The sequence below is a fragment of the Pristis pectinata genome, chromosome 16 (assembly GCF_009764475.1).
Source record: "Pristis pectinata isolate sPriPec2 chromosome 16, sPriPec2.1.pri, whole genome shotgun sequence".
Classification (NCBI taxonomy): Eukaryota; Metazoa; Chordata; class Chondrichthyes; order Rhinopristiformes; family Pristidae; genus Pristis; species Pristis pectinata.
The window spans coordinates 21,750,081-21,771,291 of NC_067420.1; the positions used below are offsets into that span (position 1 = coordinate 21,750,081).

The 21,211-nt window shown below is 37.4% G+C and overlaps 1 protein-coding gene across 1 annotated transcript in view; it reads left to right on the forward strand.

The window, feature by feature from the left end:
• The first annotated feature begins 11,531 nt into the window (after positions 1 to 11,531).
• Positions 11,532 to 21,211, forward strand: part of jph2 (junctophilin 2) — a 79,348-nt gene continuing 69,668 nt past the window's right edge. Inside the window, exon 1 of the mRNA XM_052031087.1 lies at positions 11,532 to 12,061. Coding sequence (XP_051887047.1) covers positions 11,683 to 12,061 — 379 coding nt within the window. The 5' untranslated portion in view covers positions 11,532 to 11,682. The remainder of the gene's footprint in view (positions 12,062 to 21,211) is intronic.

Below are 21,211 nucleotides of genomic sequence, written 5' to 3' on the forward strand. Positions count from 1 at the left end.
ATGAACTTAGGTGTTCCCAGTTCCAACCAGAAATAAGAGCCAGGGCCCGAACATGAAAAAGTAGTCTGTTCTGACTCTCCAATCACAGATATCTACATTTCCCTGCAATAAATCCTTTTGAAGTGAAGTGGAACAGGAATCATTTTAGATTTCATTTACAACTGTTATGTCCTCTCATTGTCAGATAAGTTACAGATACTCACTACTAGGCTTCTTGGAGGATATACTGACACCACTCAGAGAAAACTGATGATAAGGGGCAGCACAGGATAATAAAGCATGTAAACTAATGCATGTTCATTCAGTAAAAATTTATAGACAATTAGTTTACCTTTCAACTCTTGTTTAAAGCTATATTTTGTATTGGTCGATGGTAACAAAGAAATAATTAACCTAGATTTTCCAGTGGCAAAATGACACTGATGGATATTGACCACAGAGAACCAGTGGTCTATGTGGGGTATATGTGACTTTTTCCAATTTGCTCTCAGGTGCCAATTCATTGGAAATGTCTGGCATTCAGCATCCATAATGTTGTTCATCTGACTGAGCAGTTAATCAGATTAAAGAAATCTCACAGACAACAAACCAGGAAGGAAGAGGCACAATTATTTGCCAATATTTTAAAGATTTTATAGAGAACTGAATGAAAGCTGCAACATATATATCATGGATTAAGCTGTTATATATATTTTTAGAAATGTTGTTATTTAAAATAAATCGTGTTTTTAAATAATTATCTGAGAGAATTAAATTGAGGTAGATAAATAATATATTTTAGAATTATAGAGATCGTTAAGCAGTGACTATGGCTTAATATAGCATTAAGAAAATTACCGTGGCCTCCTGTTATCAAGATATTTTCAAGTTCTTAAATACCTCAAGTTCACACCAATTCAACTGATTTCTCATTGTAGGGGTAATAAAATAGCACAGTCTGCATAGGACTGCTGAATTATTGACAACAACTTTGTGATTTCTATGTTAAACTGTGCCAGCATGGAAATCCCAAATAAAAACAGAAAATGATGGAAAAATTCAGCAGCATCTGTGGAAATAGAAACAATTAATGTTTCAAGTCGAAGATCCTTCATCAGAACTGAAGTTTTGATCCCAAAGTTTATGTCAGTTTCATAGTTTAATCATGCTGAATGTCAATAGTTTTACCATTATTAAAACTGCAAAACCTAGGTCACATTTTCTCAATTTATCACATTTTGGTACATCATCCTTGGTGACGAAATTCACATTCCCATATTTTTAGAATTTTTAAAATGTGTTAAGTGCTATTAACATCATTACTCAAATGGCTTATTGAATCTGTTTATAACAAGAGCATATCTGAAGAGAAAAGAGAGTAAATTCTGTAGCTTAGTGGTTTCTGATGTATACATTGAAGTGTCCTTGTTGGAATAAGTATTTGATGCAAAAAGCTATTTGGCCTATAACCAAAGATAAAATTTGCAGGATGAAATAATTATGTAACATTTCCCTACTCTCAAAAATAATTTACAATCATTTCCAGGTTATTGTTATATTAAAGTCACCACTAGAGATAAAAATCTCGTTTTTTTTTAACTGAAGTCAAGTCAGATACAGCTGGAAACACAACAAGTGCATTAATATCAATAGAGGAAAAACAGAATCTTATTTTAGGGCTGACCTTTTCTCAGGAGGAAAAGAAACAACAGCTCAAAGTGTCTGATTAGTGGGTGACACATAAAAGGTCCAGGAGGTGAATGCCCATTTTCATGGATATTACCCTGTTCTCAGGCCAGATTACATCAAGCTTGACAATATAAGCTTACTGCACAAAATGCCACAATTGATAAAAGCATTGGCATGAGCATAATTAACATTTGTTATCAACATTCAAAACTGATAGATCATGATTTCAATCAGCATAAAGGATGTTGAATCCAATTCTGCTAATTTGGACACCACACTCTGGACTGTACTCTCTTTTAACATGTTACAGGTAATGATGCAGTCAATAGCATGAAGGACCACTCACTCCCACCCAACTGCATCCTGTAAAGGATTATCAGAATTTACATATTAGTTGCTGGGTTATTTCTTCTGAAGGTTGCCATAATTGATTCCGGTTTCAAAAATCTGGCATGTACTACAGTGCTTTACTGATGACTTCAAGCTTTTTGCAGAAGCCAGCCACTCCAAGACATGGGTGCACAAATAACCTTCCTTTTAGCCTTGAATTTGACTAGAAGAATGAAGAGAAGTCAGGCAGAGTAGGACAAATCGCTAGAAGATAGGGGAGAAAGAATGGAAGGAAGGCTTTTGGCCCATATCTACCTACGGTTTGCCAATGTCTCGGATCCAAACTTTAGTAGACAATATTTGTGTTCCCTGTGTCTTAAGGAAGACAAATTAGAAATTTAGACAATTCAGGAAATTTAGCATCTGCTGCAAACACACCTCCAAGCAGGGTAAGGATCACATTGCTAGTGGATCAGAAAACCAAGTTGTTGCCACAGGGAACAATATAACTGACGACTCTTCCACTAGATTACCTTGGCTATGAGCAGTTATAGAACCATAGAACCATAGAACAATATAGCACAAAACAGGCCCTTCAGCCCACCATGCTGTGCCAACCTTCAAATCACTCCTAAGACTATCTAACCCCTTCCTCCCACATATCCTTCTATCTTAAATTTCTCCATATGCTTATGAGTTTGGCTACATTGAGGCTTATGTAGAAGATGTTAGCAGATGCAATATACTGCTGCAAGATTGGAGATCATTAAGAAAATGCCACATCTCATAAAGAAGCTGACAGACCAAGTTTAGGATTTTACAAGGATTACAGCTTTTTTTGTGCACAGTGCTAATGAATGTACATTGTGTTGTGTGCACCTCCTGTATCTGAACTAAACACAATTTGACTTCCTCACCTTCATACTGGTGTATTTCCAAAGTCACCATATCATCCATTTCAGTGCCTGGTAACCTGACAACAATCACACTGCATTCATTCTAGAGGTCCTCTCTGCCACCTTTGCTTCTATAACCTCAGAAAACCAAGTTGTTGCCATAGGGAACAATATAACTGACGACTCTTCCACTATCTTGGCAAATATGCACATCAGGCATGCGATGAAAGCCAAGCTGCCACAAGAACTCTAACAGAGCAGGCCTTTGAAATCCTAAAGCAAATATTTTTCAGTCTGGAGACCTCTAGAGGCTGACGGGGTCTCAAGTTTTAAACTATAATAAATTGCTGTAAATTACACAACCTCATCATGAGGGAACTCCTATCAGGTAACAAGTCAAGGATGGAGAGTATGAGGAAGAGGAGGAGGAAGAGGAAAATGGAGAGGGAATGGTGGAAATGAAAAGGTGGTTGTAACCCAGACAGCACCAACCTTCTCGAGGTGCACCCTATCATATAATTCAAGAGGGATAACAGAAAGCTTCACCTAATACTCTCTTCAACAATAGATTCATACTCTACATCTTTTCTTTGGCATTGACCTTCGAAATGTCCACTTGGTCATCAGTGCAAAATTAAAAGACAACACAAAATACACATTCCAATTCAAAATTATAATTTAAAAAATCCCATTTTGCATACATAAGTGATTATCCTTATATATTCCCTTAATGTATCTTTCATGTGTCTTGGTCTTCCCACCAAATTAAACCTGGTTACACATCTCCTTCCCCAGTTAATTCCTGCTGTTTCTATTTATACACTACTTCTGAAGCAAGAAAGACAGTGCACCAAAAACAATATGTAAGGTGATTGCATGATTTGGCTGTCATGAGCAAACAGCTACCAGTGTGTGCATCTTGCGAGATGTGGGTTTGAGGCTTGTATCAATGATAATTGTGTGAGAATAGGGTTCAGCATATGGGTTCTGTTTGATAGAGATTAGTTATTGAGCAATGAAAATGTGATGAAGTGAAGAGTTTCTGAGGTTAATTGTGCAATTGGTAGAATATAACATTCAAAGATACATTCACTGACCATAACAGTATGTACGGCATTATATCCAGATTCTTGGAGCTATATTCCAGGTATCGATTTCCATCCTTAATGTTTCCCAGTTCCTTATCATCATGTATCTACAGGGCCTCCTATCCCCACAGAGATAAGATATTGATCCCCATGTCCACTTCCTTCATTCAGCAAAAGCTGGTTCCAAACTGTCCCAGTTACTCTTTCTCAGGTCAGATCCATTTGTAGAATAAATCCCAGCACCTCCTCTAGTCACATTTCAGATCTCCTTTAAAATGATATAGACTAGCTTGAAGTGATGCAAATGAGAAACCATGTAGGTGCTCCTGCTGATGTACACAATTAATTAACAATTATCATGAAAAGCACTGGTTGAATACTGTCATTATAATGACCAAGAGGTGTGCAGTTGCCATGCTGTCTGCCCTCCACTTCATGCCCCTAGGAATTTGGGAAATACCCAACTCAGCGTGCAGCTCATGTGTCAATTGAGGTCAATGATTAGAGCCAGGATAAATATGTATACGGGTAACTAGGACAGAGAAAAGCAATTTGCGAGTATGAGTTGAAGACTTGGGGCAACTCACCAGTTCTAAGCAGTGGTCTATAAATGAAATTGCTTGAATGCCAGCTGAAGACTTCTAAAGATTGCATCGGAAGGTGGAAATCAAGGAAAGGGTGGGCAATGGCCAATAACAGTCCAACAATGTGCAGCAGACAAGAGCACTCCTACTCTCTTGAATCGGTAATAAGGTATTTAAAAGACACGTCTAGAAATTCACTTGTCAGTAGTGTTAAACACAGACATACGGCATCTGTATATTGCGCTCTGCCTGTGAAGTTCAGTTCTATTGATTTCAATGGATTGATTTTCAGAGGCACAGTACAATGTGCTGATGTTAATTCATAGGGGGCCAGAAGTTCATTCCAGCAACTCTGCTGAAAATTGGCTTAACTGGACGAGAGCAGCATTACACATATTTCTGGGGGTTTTATCACCTATTGAGAAAGTTATCTCCTCATTATTTTGTTGGATTTTCATTCTCCCTAGCACATTATTTCTAGCATAACCCTAGCAAAATATATTTATAGCATGACTTGGTCAGGTTAGTGAAGAATGATGCCTGCAGAAAAACATGCTTTCTGTAGGTACTGCTCTTCATCAACCTGTCCAGGTTCACTGACACTCACTCGCCACAGCTCCCACCTCACCCTCCCACTATTTTAGCATTCATTCATTCAGTAGCAATATTCCCTTGGAAGAGTGTTGCTCGTATTGTAGGTTTGCATCTGCAGACTAACAGTTGTGAGAATCTGCCACACATCAGTTGACAACAATACACTGAGTGGTGTTGCATAGGGAAAGCTGGCAAAATTGTTCTGTGAACTTTGTATACAAACTACATGGTCGTATTATGACTTTCACAAACTCTAGTAGGGTAACCCACAATGCTGTTTAAGGCAAGAGGGATCCAAGGCAACCTGGATCCAAAACTGGCTTGGTGATAAGAGGCTGAGAGTAGTGGTGGAAGGATTTTTTTTCTGATTAGAAGTTTGTGACTTGAGGTGTACCTCAGGGACCAGTGCTGGGATCTTTGTTGTCTGTGATTTGCTATTGGATAGGAATGTAGGATGACACGAATATTAGCAGTGCTGTGAATAGCGAGGAAAGTTGTCCAAGGGTATAGCAGGATATAGATCAATTGGAAAGTTGGATGGAGTGTTGGCAGATGGAATTTAAATCCAGATCAGTGCGAGGTGATGCATTTTGGGAAGTCAAATAGGGGTAGGACTTACACAATACATGGTAAGGCATTAAGGAATGTTGATGAACAGAGGCACCTTGGTGTCCAAGTACATAGTCCCCTGAAAGTGGTAACACAGGTGGTAAAGAAGGCATAGGGCATGCTTGCTTCATAGGTCAGGGCATAAAATACAAGACTTAGGACAATATGCTGCAACTTTCAAAAACACTGATTAGGCCGCACTTGGGAGTATTGTGTGTGATTCTGTTCGCCACATTATAGGAAGGATGTAGATGTGCTGGAGATAGTGCAGAGGATGTTGATTGGAGTGAAGGACTTTAGTTATGGGGAGAGATTGGATAGATTGTGCATATTTTCCCTGGAGTGAAGGAGGCTGAGCAGTGGCCTGATAGAAGTATATAAGATTATGAAAGGCATAGATAGGGTTGATAAGTCAAAATCTTCTTCCCATGGTAGATTTATCAAAAACAAGGGGGTATGGTTTTAACGTGAGAGGCAGGAGACTTAAAGGGAATCTTAGGGGTGTGTTTTACCCGCTGCCTGAGGATGTGGTGGAATCAGGTACAATTATAATGTTTAAGAGTCAGTTAGACAGACAATTAAATAGGCAAGACAGAGAAGGATGTGGTTCTAATGTGGGATTAGTGTAAATGGGCAAAAACATCAGCATCAGCATGGTGGGCTGAAGGGCTCATTTCTGTGCCATACAACTCTCTGACTACAACACCAAGCAATGACATGGAGCTATTTTCAGGCCAGCAGATTTCATTGCCACTGACCAAGGAAACACTTCTTGGGAACCACTGAACTTGAGCACCAGAAATATAAGAAATTTCAAGAACTAATTTCACAAAAATACCGTGCACTGATCTTAACTCCTATTTCAGAATGTCAATTGAATAACTGATTCAATATGGTTACACTATTCCAACAAAAAATGAGGTGTGTATGGCAGCCTCCATATTTTATCCTGAAGCACCTATTTTATACCTGCAGACTGGTGACAGTCTCTGACTCTTTTCAACCTACAGGCATTAACGTGTCTTTGGTACTTAAACAAAGTTAATATTTTTAATGTTTCACTCAGTATTTATCATAACTTAAACATCACAATGCAGGTATGATATCAGATATACGGAGATATACTGTGGTTCCACAGTCTGCCAAAATTTGCTCAGGCTAAATTTGCTGCAGGACTGAATTACTCTGCATTATGTTAACTGGAGCTGTTCCTGAATCATTCACAATATAACCAGAATACAGAGCAGTAAAGAGTGTCCAATGCGTCCATTTGGACCTTGATTCTTGATGCTTGTCTGGTATGTGTGAATAAAGCAATTAAGATTCAAGCTAAAAATTAAAAGGTAGTTAAAATGTTCCAAAAGCAAAAGTACAAGATTGTTATTGGACAATAATGCTATGAGAAATATTTTAGGATCTCTAAACTGCTGCCTAATCTGATATTTTGTCAGACCATGACTTATTTATTGCTAGCATCTTTAGAAAATGTGTTAGAAACTGAAACATTGCAATATCTGACTGATCCATGAAAGCCTTCTGTCAAATTAAATAACAAAAGTTTAGTTAAACATATATGTACCTTCTGAGTTAACAGGCTACTGCTTTTGTTGATTTACATTGATATTTATATGTAATGTTAATTGGAGGTGCATATCAAACCATTGACAGAAGAGAGTTAGTGTTATAATTGTCCCATACATCACTGTAATCCCCCTGTTACAGTCAGAGCATTCACCTTGCCATATCAGAATGGGTAACTATGGGGTGTCAAATGCACATATAATTATGTATAAAGCACAAAAACTTATTTAACTTAGGGTCTCATTCTTCTCAGTCATTGCGATATGGATACCAATGACATGGTAATGGTTGAAATAACCAGCAGCTTATTATTTTGACTGTGCAGGGAAAAGATAAATCAGAAAGTAAAGGATTAGGTAAAAGAAACATCATCCCAACAATGCAAATCTCTGTGGCTGCAACATTTGCCAGGCTATGATCATTACTGAGTTGGAGAGATCTGTCTGAGTTTCTCATTTGTGTAGCATGCTTTTTAGAATCAAGCATAACTTATTTTGGAGTTAAGCATATTTTATCCAGGAAAAAAGAAATCCATTAATGAGAGACCCTGTTGTTCTTTCTCCATAGATGCTGCCAAACACTCTGAGAATTTCCAGAATATTCTGCTTTTATTTCGTAGTTTATGGGTTTTGATCATAATACTTACAGTTCATTTCATCGAGATCTCTGAAATTTCTCTCTTGAAACATTGTGCAACCTTTAATTATAATCATATAGTACTAACTTCACCAACAAATTCTTAATAGCATGAATGCAGTAATCAAAGAGCATTGGGAACAAGTGATCAGAGAAAAGACCCATGATGCCTGGTCTCTATCCCGTTACTGCACTTTTGGCAAACCGGGTCAGATGAACCTTTGCTTAAAACAGATGGTAGCTTAATTATCCTGTATAAATGATTTAGCAACACTGTTCTGTCACCTCCTGCATCTTTTTTACAGGTCAATGCTGCTTTGCATCAACAGCCATTGAAGTGACTTCCAGGGCTGCCAAGTCCTCATTAATACAGTTGCATGGACATAGAAGTCAAAGAAAAGACACATAAATTTTGACTACGTATGATCTATGTTTTATTTATCTTTTCTCCTTGACAGATTCTTTGGCTTTATTTTTGCTAATATTTTTATATAAATGTATAGTAGATGATCAATCGATAATTTCCCTGAATGGCTTTCAGAGGCCAGGTAAGAATCAAACATATTATGGTGGAGCTATATGCAAGTCTGGCTTCCTTCTCTTCAGAGATTTTCTTCATCTAGGGCTATTCATGAACCAGTTGGGTTTCAACAACATTACAGCAGGTTTATGCTCACAATTAACAGGAATGTTTCAACTGCAGAATTCCTCCCATTAACTGAATTTAAATTCCACTGCAGCTGTGGTGGGATTTGAACTTATGTCTCAGAATCATCAACCCGGGCCAATGGATTGTTAGACCAGTAAACTCATTCTGAAAAAATTCTAACTAAGGGTCTTCAACTTGTAACATTGGCCTCAGGTCTGACGAAGAGTCTTCAACTTAAAACATTAGCTCTGTTTCTCTTCCCACAGATGTGGCCTGATCAGGATTTTCTGTTTCATTTCAGATTTTCAGCATCTGTATTTTTTTATTTTCAGTAAATTAATCACTATGTTACCATTCTGCTGTTTCTAGTGATAATTCCACTGGTTGAAATCTAGTGAAAGGACCAGCAAAAGGATTTCAATAAATGCTATGTTCCTTCACTGGTATTCATATTGCAACATCTGCAGTAAAAGAAAAACTGGTCAGATTTCACATTAGTTATTGTACATGGAGAACTCCAGTTCTCAAACTGTTGTAACACAGCATGTCTGATACCAGATGTATCCAAAATCCTGACTAACAAATATGCTGTTTAGTTCTTTTTTTTCGGGAGAAGCAGCTGTTGTCAGAAAGTATAAATTGTATACAAACAAGAACTAACCTTCAAACTGTCTCCATATGTGAAGTACAAGCAGTAATCAGTTTTGAAATTCCAAAGTCAACTGCATTAACAAACACAGTGTATTGCATTAATCAACCGCATTAAAAAAAACCCTCTATGAAGAGGGTAGGCTACTGGCTCACAGTAGGAGGCCACTTAACAGATATGCTTTGGAAACTGACATGACCATGAGACATTTTAATATGCATCGGTCAAATGTACAAACAATAGGGCAATGTAAATTGCCCTAAATCAAACCAGGCATCAGACATCTTGAACTAAGATATTTTGTACCATCATGACAGAGATCAAGGAAAATTCCAGACTGGTAATTTTGCCACCTAGTACATCAGAGTTGGCATGTGCTAAGATGTGCTCCCATTGTAAATGTATAATTCTATGGAACCATTTGTCCACACCCAAAATATTGAAGTAAACTATGTAGTGGAATCCATTGAAATGGTATTAAATTATCTTTGTACGTAAAGAGTATAAAAACTCAATGTACTTCAGGGAGATTCTAACAAGCAGGATAATCCCACCAGAGCTGCCCTGAATCTCTGCTTTACTGAAACTACAGTTCCAGTTTCCATATGGTTCTTTCAAAGTTATGTTTTACTTCATGAAAGAAGTCTTGTGAGGTTGATTGCCAGCTATCTAAGGCTGACTGGACCACTGAGCAATGTCCTGACAGTCATACCTGCAGGCAATGTCAAACTTACCTGATGACAACTGTGGAAAAAGTGCTTTCACACGTTCTGGCCAAGAGAATACCAAGTCAAAGTTTTACATCTCCCTTAAAAACGACTAGAGCTAACATGGATCAGAATCAGCCAGCTAGACTGTTCTATGGTTTCCTTAGTGTTTGTTATGCCACACAACGATTTTATTTTTTTTAAATAAACCCATCACATTTTATATGGAACAGTGCACAACTGCTGAAGCTATTTTAATATATGTCTATATAGTATTTAATTTTGTATCAATACTTATTTTGTTGCTGGATTACTGAAATTCGGATGTAATTTTCTCTGTTCGCGAGAGGGGGCTCCTTGCCTGGCGATCTATATTAATAAAAACATCCACATTTGTGCTCATACTGGGTTCCTCGCCCTGAAAAGAACAAAATCGTAATGAGCTAGCACTGCGTGCGGCAGAAGCAAAATATTAGTACGTGAACTGCTTGCATACCTTGGGAATGTATATGTAATATAACTGGTAATATACTCTACAATGCACAAGACACCCACTTACATTTTAGTTTATTACCTCTGGAAACGACAGTTCCACCACATTACTCACCGGTGCACCCTAATAAACCATTTAAGGGTTGAAGCAAACATGGTAATTGCAGGAAAACGCACTTTTAAAATGTAATCTAATTTTGAAAATTTACAATAATGTTGTTAAAACTGGAATTATAGCATGCGGAAGATTACGTGACTGGGGGAAATTAATTATACTTTGATTGGAGCATGAGTTATCACCCCGCCTTGCAGTGACCAGAATTGCAGGATCCTCCCACTCGCGATTCGGGACAACCGTTTACGTCTCGAACACTTGAAAGCTATCTGATCAACGTGTTTAGCATTCACAACCACTTCAAAATAGAAAATGATTATTTCAAAACACGTACAATGAAAAAAAAGATTTAATTGGGAGAGTGGGAAATTGACAGGAAGGCTTTGGAAACAGGCATGTCAGTGCAAACTATTCCCAGGATATTTAATTGGTGCTAATTTTCTGGGAAAACCGAATAGAAAACAAAACAGAGTTGCAGTGCTACGTTCTGAAAATTACAGTGTATTGTGATCTAATAAAACATGTCTCAATTAAAACCCAATAACGGGAATGGTGCGATTATTTATGAATCTACAAGGATACAATTAATGGAATTGTACAAGGCATGAAAGGCACCGATGGGGAAGACGACGCTTTTAATATCACCATGTATGTTTTTTTTAAAAAAGTAAATAGAATTACACTTTTTGCATTGTAAGCTCACTGTTTGAAATATTAATCCAGCCCCTTACGGTGCTGTTGGTAATGTTTTAAAAAAAGCGTTTGCGGAGATTGTTGATTGGGCTTTATTTTTGGAACCGAATGTGATCTGATAGCCTTGTTAGGTATGTTATAACATTCCGGTTGTGTGGTGAGATGGAGAAGTGGGGTCAGCCACTCAGCTGCCTCCCGTTCCCCCAATGACGTCTGGCTGTTCGGTGGGGAGAGGCGCCGCACACTCGGCTACCAGGTGCACGGAGCCCCCGTCCCCGTCTCCTGCCCCACTGAACATTCATCAATTCGAACACGATTCCTGTCCTTGCATACATAAAGTAACCCCTTTCTGATTCTTTGCTGCTGGCGGCGGGCGGCATCCGTTTCATGCATGAGTGGAGGAAGATTTGATTTCGACGATGGAGGGGCGTACTGTGGAGGATGGGAAGGCGGCAAGGCGCACGGCCACGGCATCTGCACCGGCCCCAAGGGCCAGGGCGAGTACTCGGGCTCCTGGAACTACGGCTTCGAGGTGGTCGGCGTCTACACCTGGCCCAGCGGCAACACCTACGAGGGTTACTGGTCTCAGGGCAAAAGGCACGGCCTGGGCTTGGAGACGAAGGGGCGCTGGGTGTACAAAGGCGAGTGGACGCACGGCTTCAAGGGCAGGTACGGGGTCAGGCAGAGCCAGGCGAGCGGCGCCAGGTACGAGGGCACCTGGAACAACGGCCTCCAGGACGGCTACGGTACCGAGAAGTACGCGGATGGAGGTAAGATCGCCCCCCCCCAATATGTGTTGCCGGTCTCAAATTCTATCAAATTCCAATTTACATTAAAAGAAGCAACGCATCTAACACTAACACGCCTGCATGCTGTGTTATTATCATGATACATCTACATGTTGCACAGTGTTAGGAACATTGCCGTTTGAAATTTTATTTTTCACGTTCTTTTCCCTTCCTGTGGGTTCAGATGTTTTCTTTTGAATTGCTTGCTGGCCTCCTGTCAACGTTATTTGTGATTTCTTTTCCCCCCGGTTGTCATGGTAACGGTATCAACACGAAACACGAGTTCAGAACTGAATGTAAACTAAATACTTTTCTACAAATTAACAGACCCAATAGGTTATTGTGAAGATTGTTACTTAACTCATGTGGTGTATCGCCGCTTCCAGATATCCAGAAATCAACATTTTAGAAGATAACATTTTATTTATATGGACGTTAATATATTTTTGAAGAAATAGGAATTGATGTCTAGGGGAAAATTAATTCTTGTCACTTGTTAATCTCCAATTGTGAGAGCGTAGCTTTGAATTTTGGACAGACAGTGTGATGGGCCCTTACAGAAAACTGGGATGAAAAAAAAACTTTATCAGTAGGTGTCGATTTATCATCCACTTAATGCAGATATTTGTAAATATGATCATGATGAGGAGGAGCGAATTCTTGTATTTCATATTTCTCCTTGGCAACTAGAGATCAATAACATTAAAAGGAAAATAGGCCATTCAGCCCATCTTTTGTCAGCATTTGACCTTCCTGATGGCAAATAGATAAGAACACAAGAAAATAGGAGCAGGGGTAGGCCACCCGCCCACCTAAGTGCGCCCCACCATTCAATATGATCATTGGCTGATCTACCCTGCCCCCCCCGCCTTAACTCCTCCTCTATGTCAGATCCCCACGTCGTCCTAATTATATTAATATCCCTCCAAGCACCTTCCGTCATCAACCTATCCAATTATCCTTACATACATTTGGTCTCAGTTAGAAGTGAATTCCACATTATCTCCTACAATGGTATCAATAGATTTCTTATGCACCCTTCTTTGTATTTCTTATGTTTAATTTTTATCCTTTGCCTCCATTTTTGCCATCTTGTCCGGTGGAAATTCAATTCCGTACATTTTTATACCAGCTGATAAACTATGTTGTTCTTATGAATAAAAGTGAGTTTTTTTTTCCAGTTCTTTCATTATACATAATAAACACCTTTGTGAATCTGTGATATATTCTCTCTAAAACCTCAACATATGCAGTACCGTATGGAGCACAATAGTGTACAGAGTATTTCAGCTGAAGTGTTATTAATATTTAATTAAGGCTTAAAATTACCTCTAAATCTTAATATTTTCTCTTTCATTATCAAATATAGCATTTCTTTGTCAACTTCCTTTTCAACCTGGGAAACTGTTTTAGAAGTTTTTTGCAAAATCTCTCTACTTGTCCACAGAACTGAGACCGTATATATAGTTTAACCACTGTCATATATTTCCCAAAATATATCATTTCACACTTAATGGCACAGAGTTCCAATTGCCACTTTTTAAACTTTTTCCATTTCATCAATATCCTTTCATTGTTTCCTTTGGTTTTCTAAGTACTTATCAGTGTCCCCTACAATGGTATCATCTGCAAATTTTTAACACCACTTAGACTTGTATCCAAATCATTATGTATACACTAAAACTAATTGGCCCAGAACTGAATCTTGTGAGATTTGATTCATCATTATGATTCATTATGAAAATCTGTCCATTACTGCTTGTCTGTTTTCCCCCTTTCTTCCCTCTGATTCCATATTCCTTAATCTTCTCTCTAAATGTCACCTTGTCAAATGTTTTTCTACAGTCCATATACACAGTAGATGGCTGTTATTAAAGTATGCAGCACTGAGTAATTTGTTTTGTAAGGAGTTCTTCATTGGCTATTCTCCTGCAATATCTGAAGGATCTCCCCTCCTCTTCTCTGAATTGAGTGAATTGACCAAATTTTTACTATTTCTTTCAGCAAGAAGCATTCTCAAAGTACATCAAAATTATTAAACAATTTTATTCTAGGGAAAAAAGTTTATTCACTTCTACGAAACACATGTCTTAATCTTGCATTTTCTCCTGACTTTCTTGTCCTGATCAGAAGAGTTATTACCCTAATAGGAGTTTTAATGGAGCTACAGTGGGCTGTCTTTCTGCCAAGTCTCTAGCTTGCTGTTTCTATATTGCATAAATGTTTCCTCTTGCATCTTGACCTTTTAACCTAATCTCCTAGGCTTTGCGTGCATAAAAATGGTCCATAAATACATTTATATTTTTCAGTAATTAATTATATTTCAGTAATTTCTAATCCTCTGAAATTCCATAATTAAATAGATAGTGATAGGGGAAAATTTACAGTTGATATTTTCATTTAGAACTTGGGTTATTTATTAAAGTCATCATTGACAGCTTGGAAGATGAGTACAAAGCTTTTAGTTAATATATAGCCAAAAACTAATGCACAATGGTCATCAGGTGCAATAATGATTCAAAGTGAGGTGATACTGAATCAACATGAAATAAATTCTCAAGTAGCTACCTTGATTTAATCTTTTTAAATCAAATTATTCTCAAACCAACATTTCAAAATGTATTAGAGGTATTAAGGTTTGTAATTCAGACTTGCAATTTAGACCTGGCATCAAGGAAATAACAAATACTGAGCATCAGAGTCTATTAAATATCTGGTAATCTCAATCAGAATTTACACATTTGGTATCAGATATTAGTTAAAATAGTTAAAAGGAAATTCTATTTTTCCCATTAATAAATCACAATTATTGAATCTGTAAATATTTAAAATTTCTTCTCTTTGTTATGAGCGAATCAACATTTGCTCTCATACTATTGTAATAGCTAATCAATGCATCTAAATTTGTTAAATATTCCAACTTATGTAACAAATTTGCCATTGTGTACTGTGTGCACTAAACAGTGATACTGCTAGAGGTGTTGGCCAGTTTCCATGGTAACTATCGAAACCATACTGCATCAACTCCAACTGCAATATTGTACTGCAGTAAATGACTGTCTTTGAAAGAAATTATTAATTTATATTTTAGCAAGACTGAAAATACTGCAATAAATGATTCTTCAAGTTACTACACATATAATATAAAATTTTGAAATCAGTATAAGCACTTGGTGATAGAAAAGGACAATTTTGGTTATCTAAATCAGTTCAGCAGATGCTAGATTACACTTTCATTCTCATTTCAACAACGTATTAAAAACCTGCATTCTGAAAATTCACAACTTAAACTGAAAACCACAATGAATAATGTATCAGATGAATTAGAGCCCTTCCAAACTCATTCCAGATGTTGTTTAGTTTTCACACTTTATAATAGACATCAGAGAAGTAACAAATTCTATTCATTATCTATTAAGTAGTTGTTAATATCATCCCTAATGTACAGGGAGCTGCTAGTTATACAAAATCATGGCAATCAAACATTAAATAAGCATATCTTGTTGGTGTTAATATAATCAATTTACAGATGTATGGTTTCCCTATTATAGCATCACAGAGAAGACCTTTATTTCTTACTTTTGTTTATGCAGTATTCTTTAGTGTATTAAAACCAATCAGCTGTCAGGCTTCATTATTGATATTACTCTGGCATCTGGAACATGGAATACAAGGGCGCAAGATTTAGTCCTTCACCCATGCCCAATGAGTTCATGGCTAATCTGTGGCTTAACTCCATATACTTGCATTTCCCGAATATCCCTCAATATCTTTAATTATGAAAAATCCATCATTCTCAGATTTAAATCGACTACACATCATTTGCTGTTTGCAGGAGTTCCAAGTTTCTATTACCTGCTGACAGAAGAAATGTTTCCAATCTCACCTAGTTCTTATTAATATCTTGGCAATGTATCAACCCCTAACCAGCTAATTTCCTAAGAATACAGCCTGGTTTGTATGATTTTTCCTCAGAATTGAACTTTGAAGTCCTGATTTTATTTAGGCAAATTGATGCTGCTCAAGCTTGTATATCCTTCCCAAGATATGGTGTGCAGAACAGTACTTCAGGTATGGTCTAACCATGGTTTGTATAACTGTAGTATAAATTTTGCCCCTTTGTACACCAGTCTTCTAGATATAAAGCCTAGCATTCCATTAACCTTGTTAGTTATTTTCTGTATCTATCTGTGGCAATTTATTGATCTCAGTACATGGACCTCTAGTCTCTGGATCTCCACTGGCTCTAACTGTTTACCATTTGTAAAATACTCCGTTCTAACCTTTTTGGATATCAAGAGGATAACCTCACATTTGCCACAGTTTAGTTCATTCATTTCTTTTGTTAATTTCTGTTTGTAATTCAAAACTTCCATCTATGCCTACCTATCCATCTATGACCACCTGTCTTGGTGTCATCAACAAACTTGGGATATTTTGCTTTATTGATTTACAAATATAGGTGATTTATAAATATACTGAAGACAGATAAAGATTTATAAATATACTGAATACAGATAATTATTTGTAAATATACTGCATAGTTGTTGCCCCTACACAGATCTGAGTTGGAAGATGGTGGTTTCAAGTCCCTGTCTAGAGATTTGAGTGCATAATTTATATTGACACATGTTGAAATTGCAGCTTTTCAGATTAGTCTTTAAACACCTGTGGATTATAGGAGATCTAATGCTACACAAATTGTGCACATAAGAAAAGAGTGTCCTTTTATTCTAGACAATATTTATACTTCAATCAAAAGCACCGAAAAATTATATGGTCATCGTTATCTTAGAATCTTGCTTTGAGCAGATAGTTGTTGCACTTCTTCATCACAACAACGGCTACACCTTAGAGTAGTTGCAAAGCACTTTGGGATGTCTGGAGATTATTAAAAGTCCAATGTAAATGCAAGTTTTTTTTCTTCCTTTCTGCTGTTTGCATCATTCCATCTTGCACCTTATATTATTTTTAAACAGTATGAGTTTCTGGTTATAATTAGTCAGATTGAATCATGCTAAAGAGATGTTAAAATGACAACCAAAGGATACAGTGCTTTATTTTAGAAGAAATAGTACTAATTTAAATTTGATTCAAAGTAAATATGCTGTAATAGAGTATGTAACCACCTTCAGGAGTTTGCACTTTCTCATGCATAGAAGTTTAGTTCAGGATTTTGTACCTACAATATGTTGTGTCAAACAAACGGGTTAATCTCTGATCTCCAATTAAGAGAGTGAGGCAGAATTTGTCTTGGGCAATATTTCTCAACATCCTATCAACAGCTACCTTTCATTACATCAAAACAACTGAATATAAAGGGGTGTAGCATGTGGCTTTTGAAGTACTGCCTGTTTTCTGCTGGCATCCAGAGCATTTTTTCTACGTAGGTAGGCTTGCATCTTATTTATAAGAGTCTGTGACAACCAGGCCTTTCTCCTCAAGTTACTGCTTTTGTAAAAATCCTTGTTGATTGTAACAATATATTGTTAGGGACAGCTTTCAAGGCCAATTTTTGTAGCTCAAACATGAGCAGACACCAAGGTTTGATATTGTGACACCATCAATTCCCATTCAATTATAAGATAATTTTAGACTTCCATAAACATCTGACAAAAGTTAATCAACTTGCATCATTAACTCAGTTTTTCTTTGTCCATTGTTGCCAACTGGGCTGCTGAGTATGTCCAGCAGTCACTTTCACTTCAGATTTCCAGCTACTGCTCTGTTCTGTATCTCAGTTACAGCAATGTTTTCTTTCTTCCTTTGCCTCCTCTATTTACACCTCCCCCAAACAACAGTTCAACTATGACTAACAAACTTTCACCACCCTCTCTCTGACAGCACCAATAGCATCTGTACCACCTGGATTCTCGTAATTTCCACCCTATTGCAAATATGCCTCTTGTTCCTTCCACTACTCCTCTTCTCTGGAAAACTAGAATGCACTTGATTCCTTATATTTCCCAGTCCTGATGAAAGGTTGGACCTGAAATGTTTACCGCCTTTCTTTCCAGAACTGCAGTCTATCTTGTGGAGTATTCCTAGCATTTTCTGTTTTCATTTCTAGTTTTGTTGCTTTTAAATCATGAACATCCAGATTTGTGGTCTATTGCCATATTAAATGTTGTCACACAATCTTCCATAAGTAAAATAGTTATTATCATTGCAAGGGCCTACTGGACAATGTTCATGATTCAACACTGGCTACCTTTGTTCTTTTCTCAAGTGGACTATTTTAAATTTTAATATTTCTTACTTTTTCAATTTGTATAGCCATTGTTAACCTTGTACTAAACAGCTCATCATTTGCCACTAACTTCCAAATTAAAAGTCACAGTATTTACTTTGCAATATTTTGGATGGTTTTTTTTTACTTGTAAGAGTTTATAACCATCTCTTGTTTCTACTTTATGATGATTGAATATATTGTAAAGGTTAAGTTGGGCAATGTTGGGAACAGCCACAACTGACGCTTTATTAATAAGCAAATGAATCATTGGTCTCTACCCTGACACCTGCCTGACCATGCAGAAATGGAGGTAGTTAAGTCAGGAACTTGCACACTTCCTTTCTGACCTGATCTGACTGCTTATAATTTTAAACTGCTGGCAGAAAGAACACATACCAAACCACAGAGGTCTTATTAGATACAAAAGGCAATCAGGCTGTGATAAAACTGGGGATATCTGTGTGTTTTACTTCTAGAAGAGTGACCAATTTTAGAGAATTGAAGTGGGGATAATAAACTACTGTTCACAGGTGATGACTCCAGACGTATTAGGGCATTTCTGATCTCCTCTAATTTCTGCACTTCTGTTCTAACTCTCTCTCCTCCCAGCAAGAAAAAGGCAGGCAGGATTTCCCTCATTTTCATCTTCCATTGCACCAGTCTCCACATTCAATGGATTATTCTCCATAACTTCTACCACCTCTGATAGGATTCTACCATCTGATACTTCTTCTCCCTACCCCTTTCAGCATTCCAAGGAGAAAATTCTCTTTACAACTCCCTGATTCACTCCCTTCCCGAGGTGTTTTCACATACTATCATAGGAGATGCAACACCTGTCCATTTATCACTTCCTCTCCCATCATCCAGCGACCCATCTTCTGGATGTCACAGCAATGCAGTTGCAATTTTTCCAATTTACTCTATTCATTGCTTTGTTTAAAATATAGATTGGGGGAAAAATAAACACATTGGGTGACTACCTTGCCGAACGTTTCACGTCACTTTGATTTTGGGTCCCACTCCTACTCTGATCTGTTTTTGGCTATTGTACGCTTATGGAACAACACCTCATCTTTCATTGGGGTACACTGCAGCCCATGAAACTGAACCCATTTTCAGGTAACCTCCCATGTCTTCCCTCCCACTTCACAGATGCAGTTGAACTTTTCTGTTTCAATTTTTTATCTTAATGTCTCAGATTGCTTTTTTTTTAAAAGAGTATCTGTTACCTTCACAACTTTGGTCTGCACCCCGTCTGTACTCTCCACAACGTTCCCCTGCTGACCCCCCCCCACCCCCCACAAATTAAAATGCACCTGTTTGCTCACTTTCCCCGTTCTGAAATATCGATTCTGTTTCTCTTCTCATTGATGTTGGTGGACCTGCTGAGTGCTCCCAGTATTTTAAATTTTTGTCAGAGAATTTCTGGTTTTCTCAGTTACTAAATTGTATTTTCTGCAAAAATCAGTTTCCACACTTATAAATTCAAAACCAACAAATAATTGAACCTATTGGGCTTTAAAATAATAATATAGTTCTGGAATTTGTGTGATGCTGATTTATTCATTTTTCAATTTTTTCTCCACCCTATTCATTCACTTGCCTTTAAAGAAACTTCACACCATTTGATTCAGCTAAGTTAACATTAAGTAAATTGAGATGCCATTTAAATTACAATAAGGACTAAGCTCCAGAATTACATGGACATTATAGCACAGAAATTTAAAACAGGCTTTCGCCCACTAGTACAGGCAAATGTTGATGCTTCTCAAATGCATTACCTCATCTTAACATCATAAACTGTTTTTCTCTTTTATCTTCTTAATAAACTCCCCCATTTGAAAGTATCTATGCTACTTGCATTATCTACTTTAAATAGTATAGAGGTTTCGCATTCTGATTGAAGAAAAATCCCCCGAATTCCCTATTGGATTTAGTAGTATCTTGTCCTTAGCTGATCCTTAGTTTTGGCTTCACATATGGAAATATTATCAATACATCTACCTTGCCAAATCCCTTTATCATTTTAAATATCTTTGTTAAGTTAGCCCTCATCCTTCTATTTCTTAAAAAGGATTCCAACCTATTTAGTCTTTACAGATAGTTAACATCTGACTTCATCCACATAAGTCAATGGTCTAGATTTTGATGTTAACAACGAGCTACCTGTACTTCACGCTGACTTGTGTATATACTTACGTAATTCTTATTTAGGATCTTAAACTTGCTGGGAAAAAAGACATCCAGATCCCCAACGGTGTGACCCAAAGTGATAATGGGATCTAGGATGTGTTTGAAGCATAATTTAGGAAGTCTTGGGCCAAGCCATTAGTCAAAAAGTTGAATAAAAATTTGACATGCCACTTGGCTTGGCCAGCCGTCAAACCTAGCAAAATGATTTGAATATTTCCAATAAAAGCAATAAAATGTAAAATTCCAAAATATTAAAAATAAACAACAAATACTAAAGTCCGGCCCGAAACATTTGACCAAAACTAAATGTGCAGTAAAATGGAAATTAACCTGATACTTTTTTTCCGTTCCTCTAGCTGGCGCTGCATCAAGAAATTGGCGGCAAAGAGCAGCTAGCAAATTTGGAACGTTGCATTCGCCCGGACATGTGCTAGGATGCTGTGTGCTGTCACTTCGCTGGGGAAATGCTGCATTTGCACATTGGGCTTCCTCGCTTATTGTAAAACTTAGGTTATTGTTTTGCACCTTAAGCAGAGGCCCCACACCCTTCAAATAATTTGGGAACCAATCAAGAAGGGCGTCTTGATGTTCCATTTTAATTGTTAGATTAATGAAAAGATGCGCTTCCAGAGCAAATTTCACCCTCTTTTAACAAATTTTATAAAAACATATTGGCAGGTAAATTGCGAGCAGCAAGGGCGTGC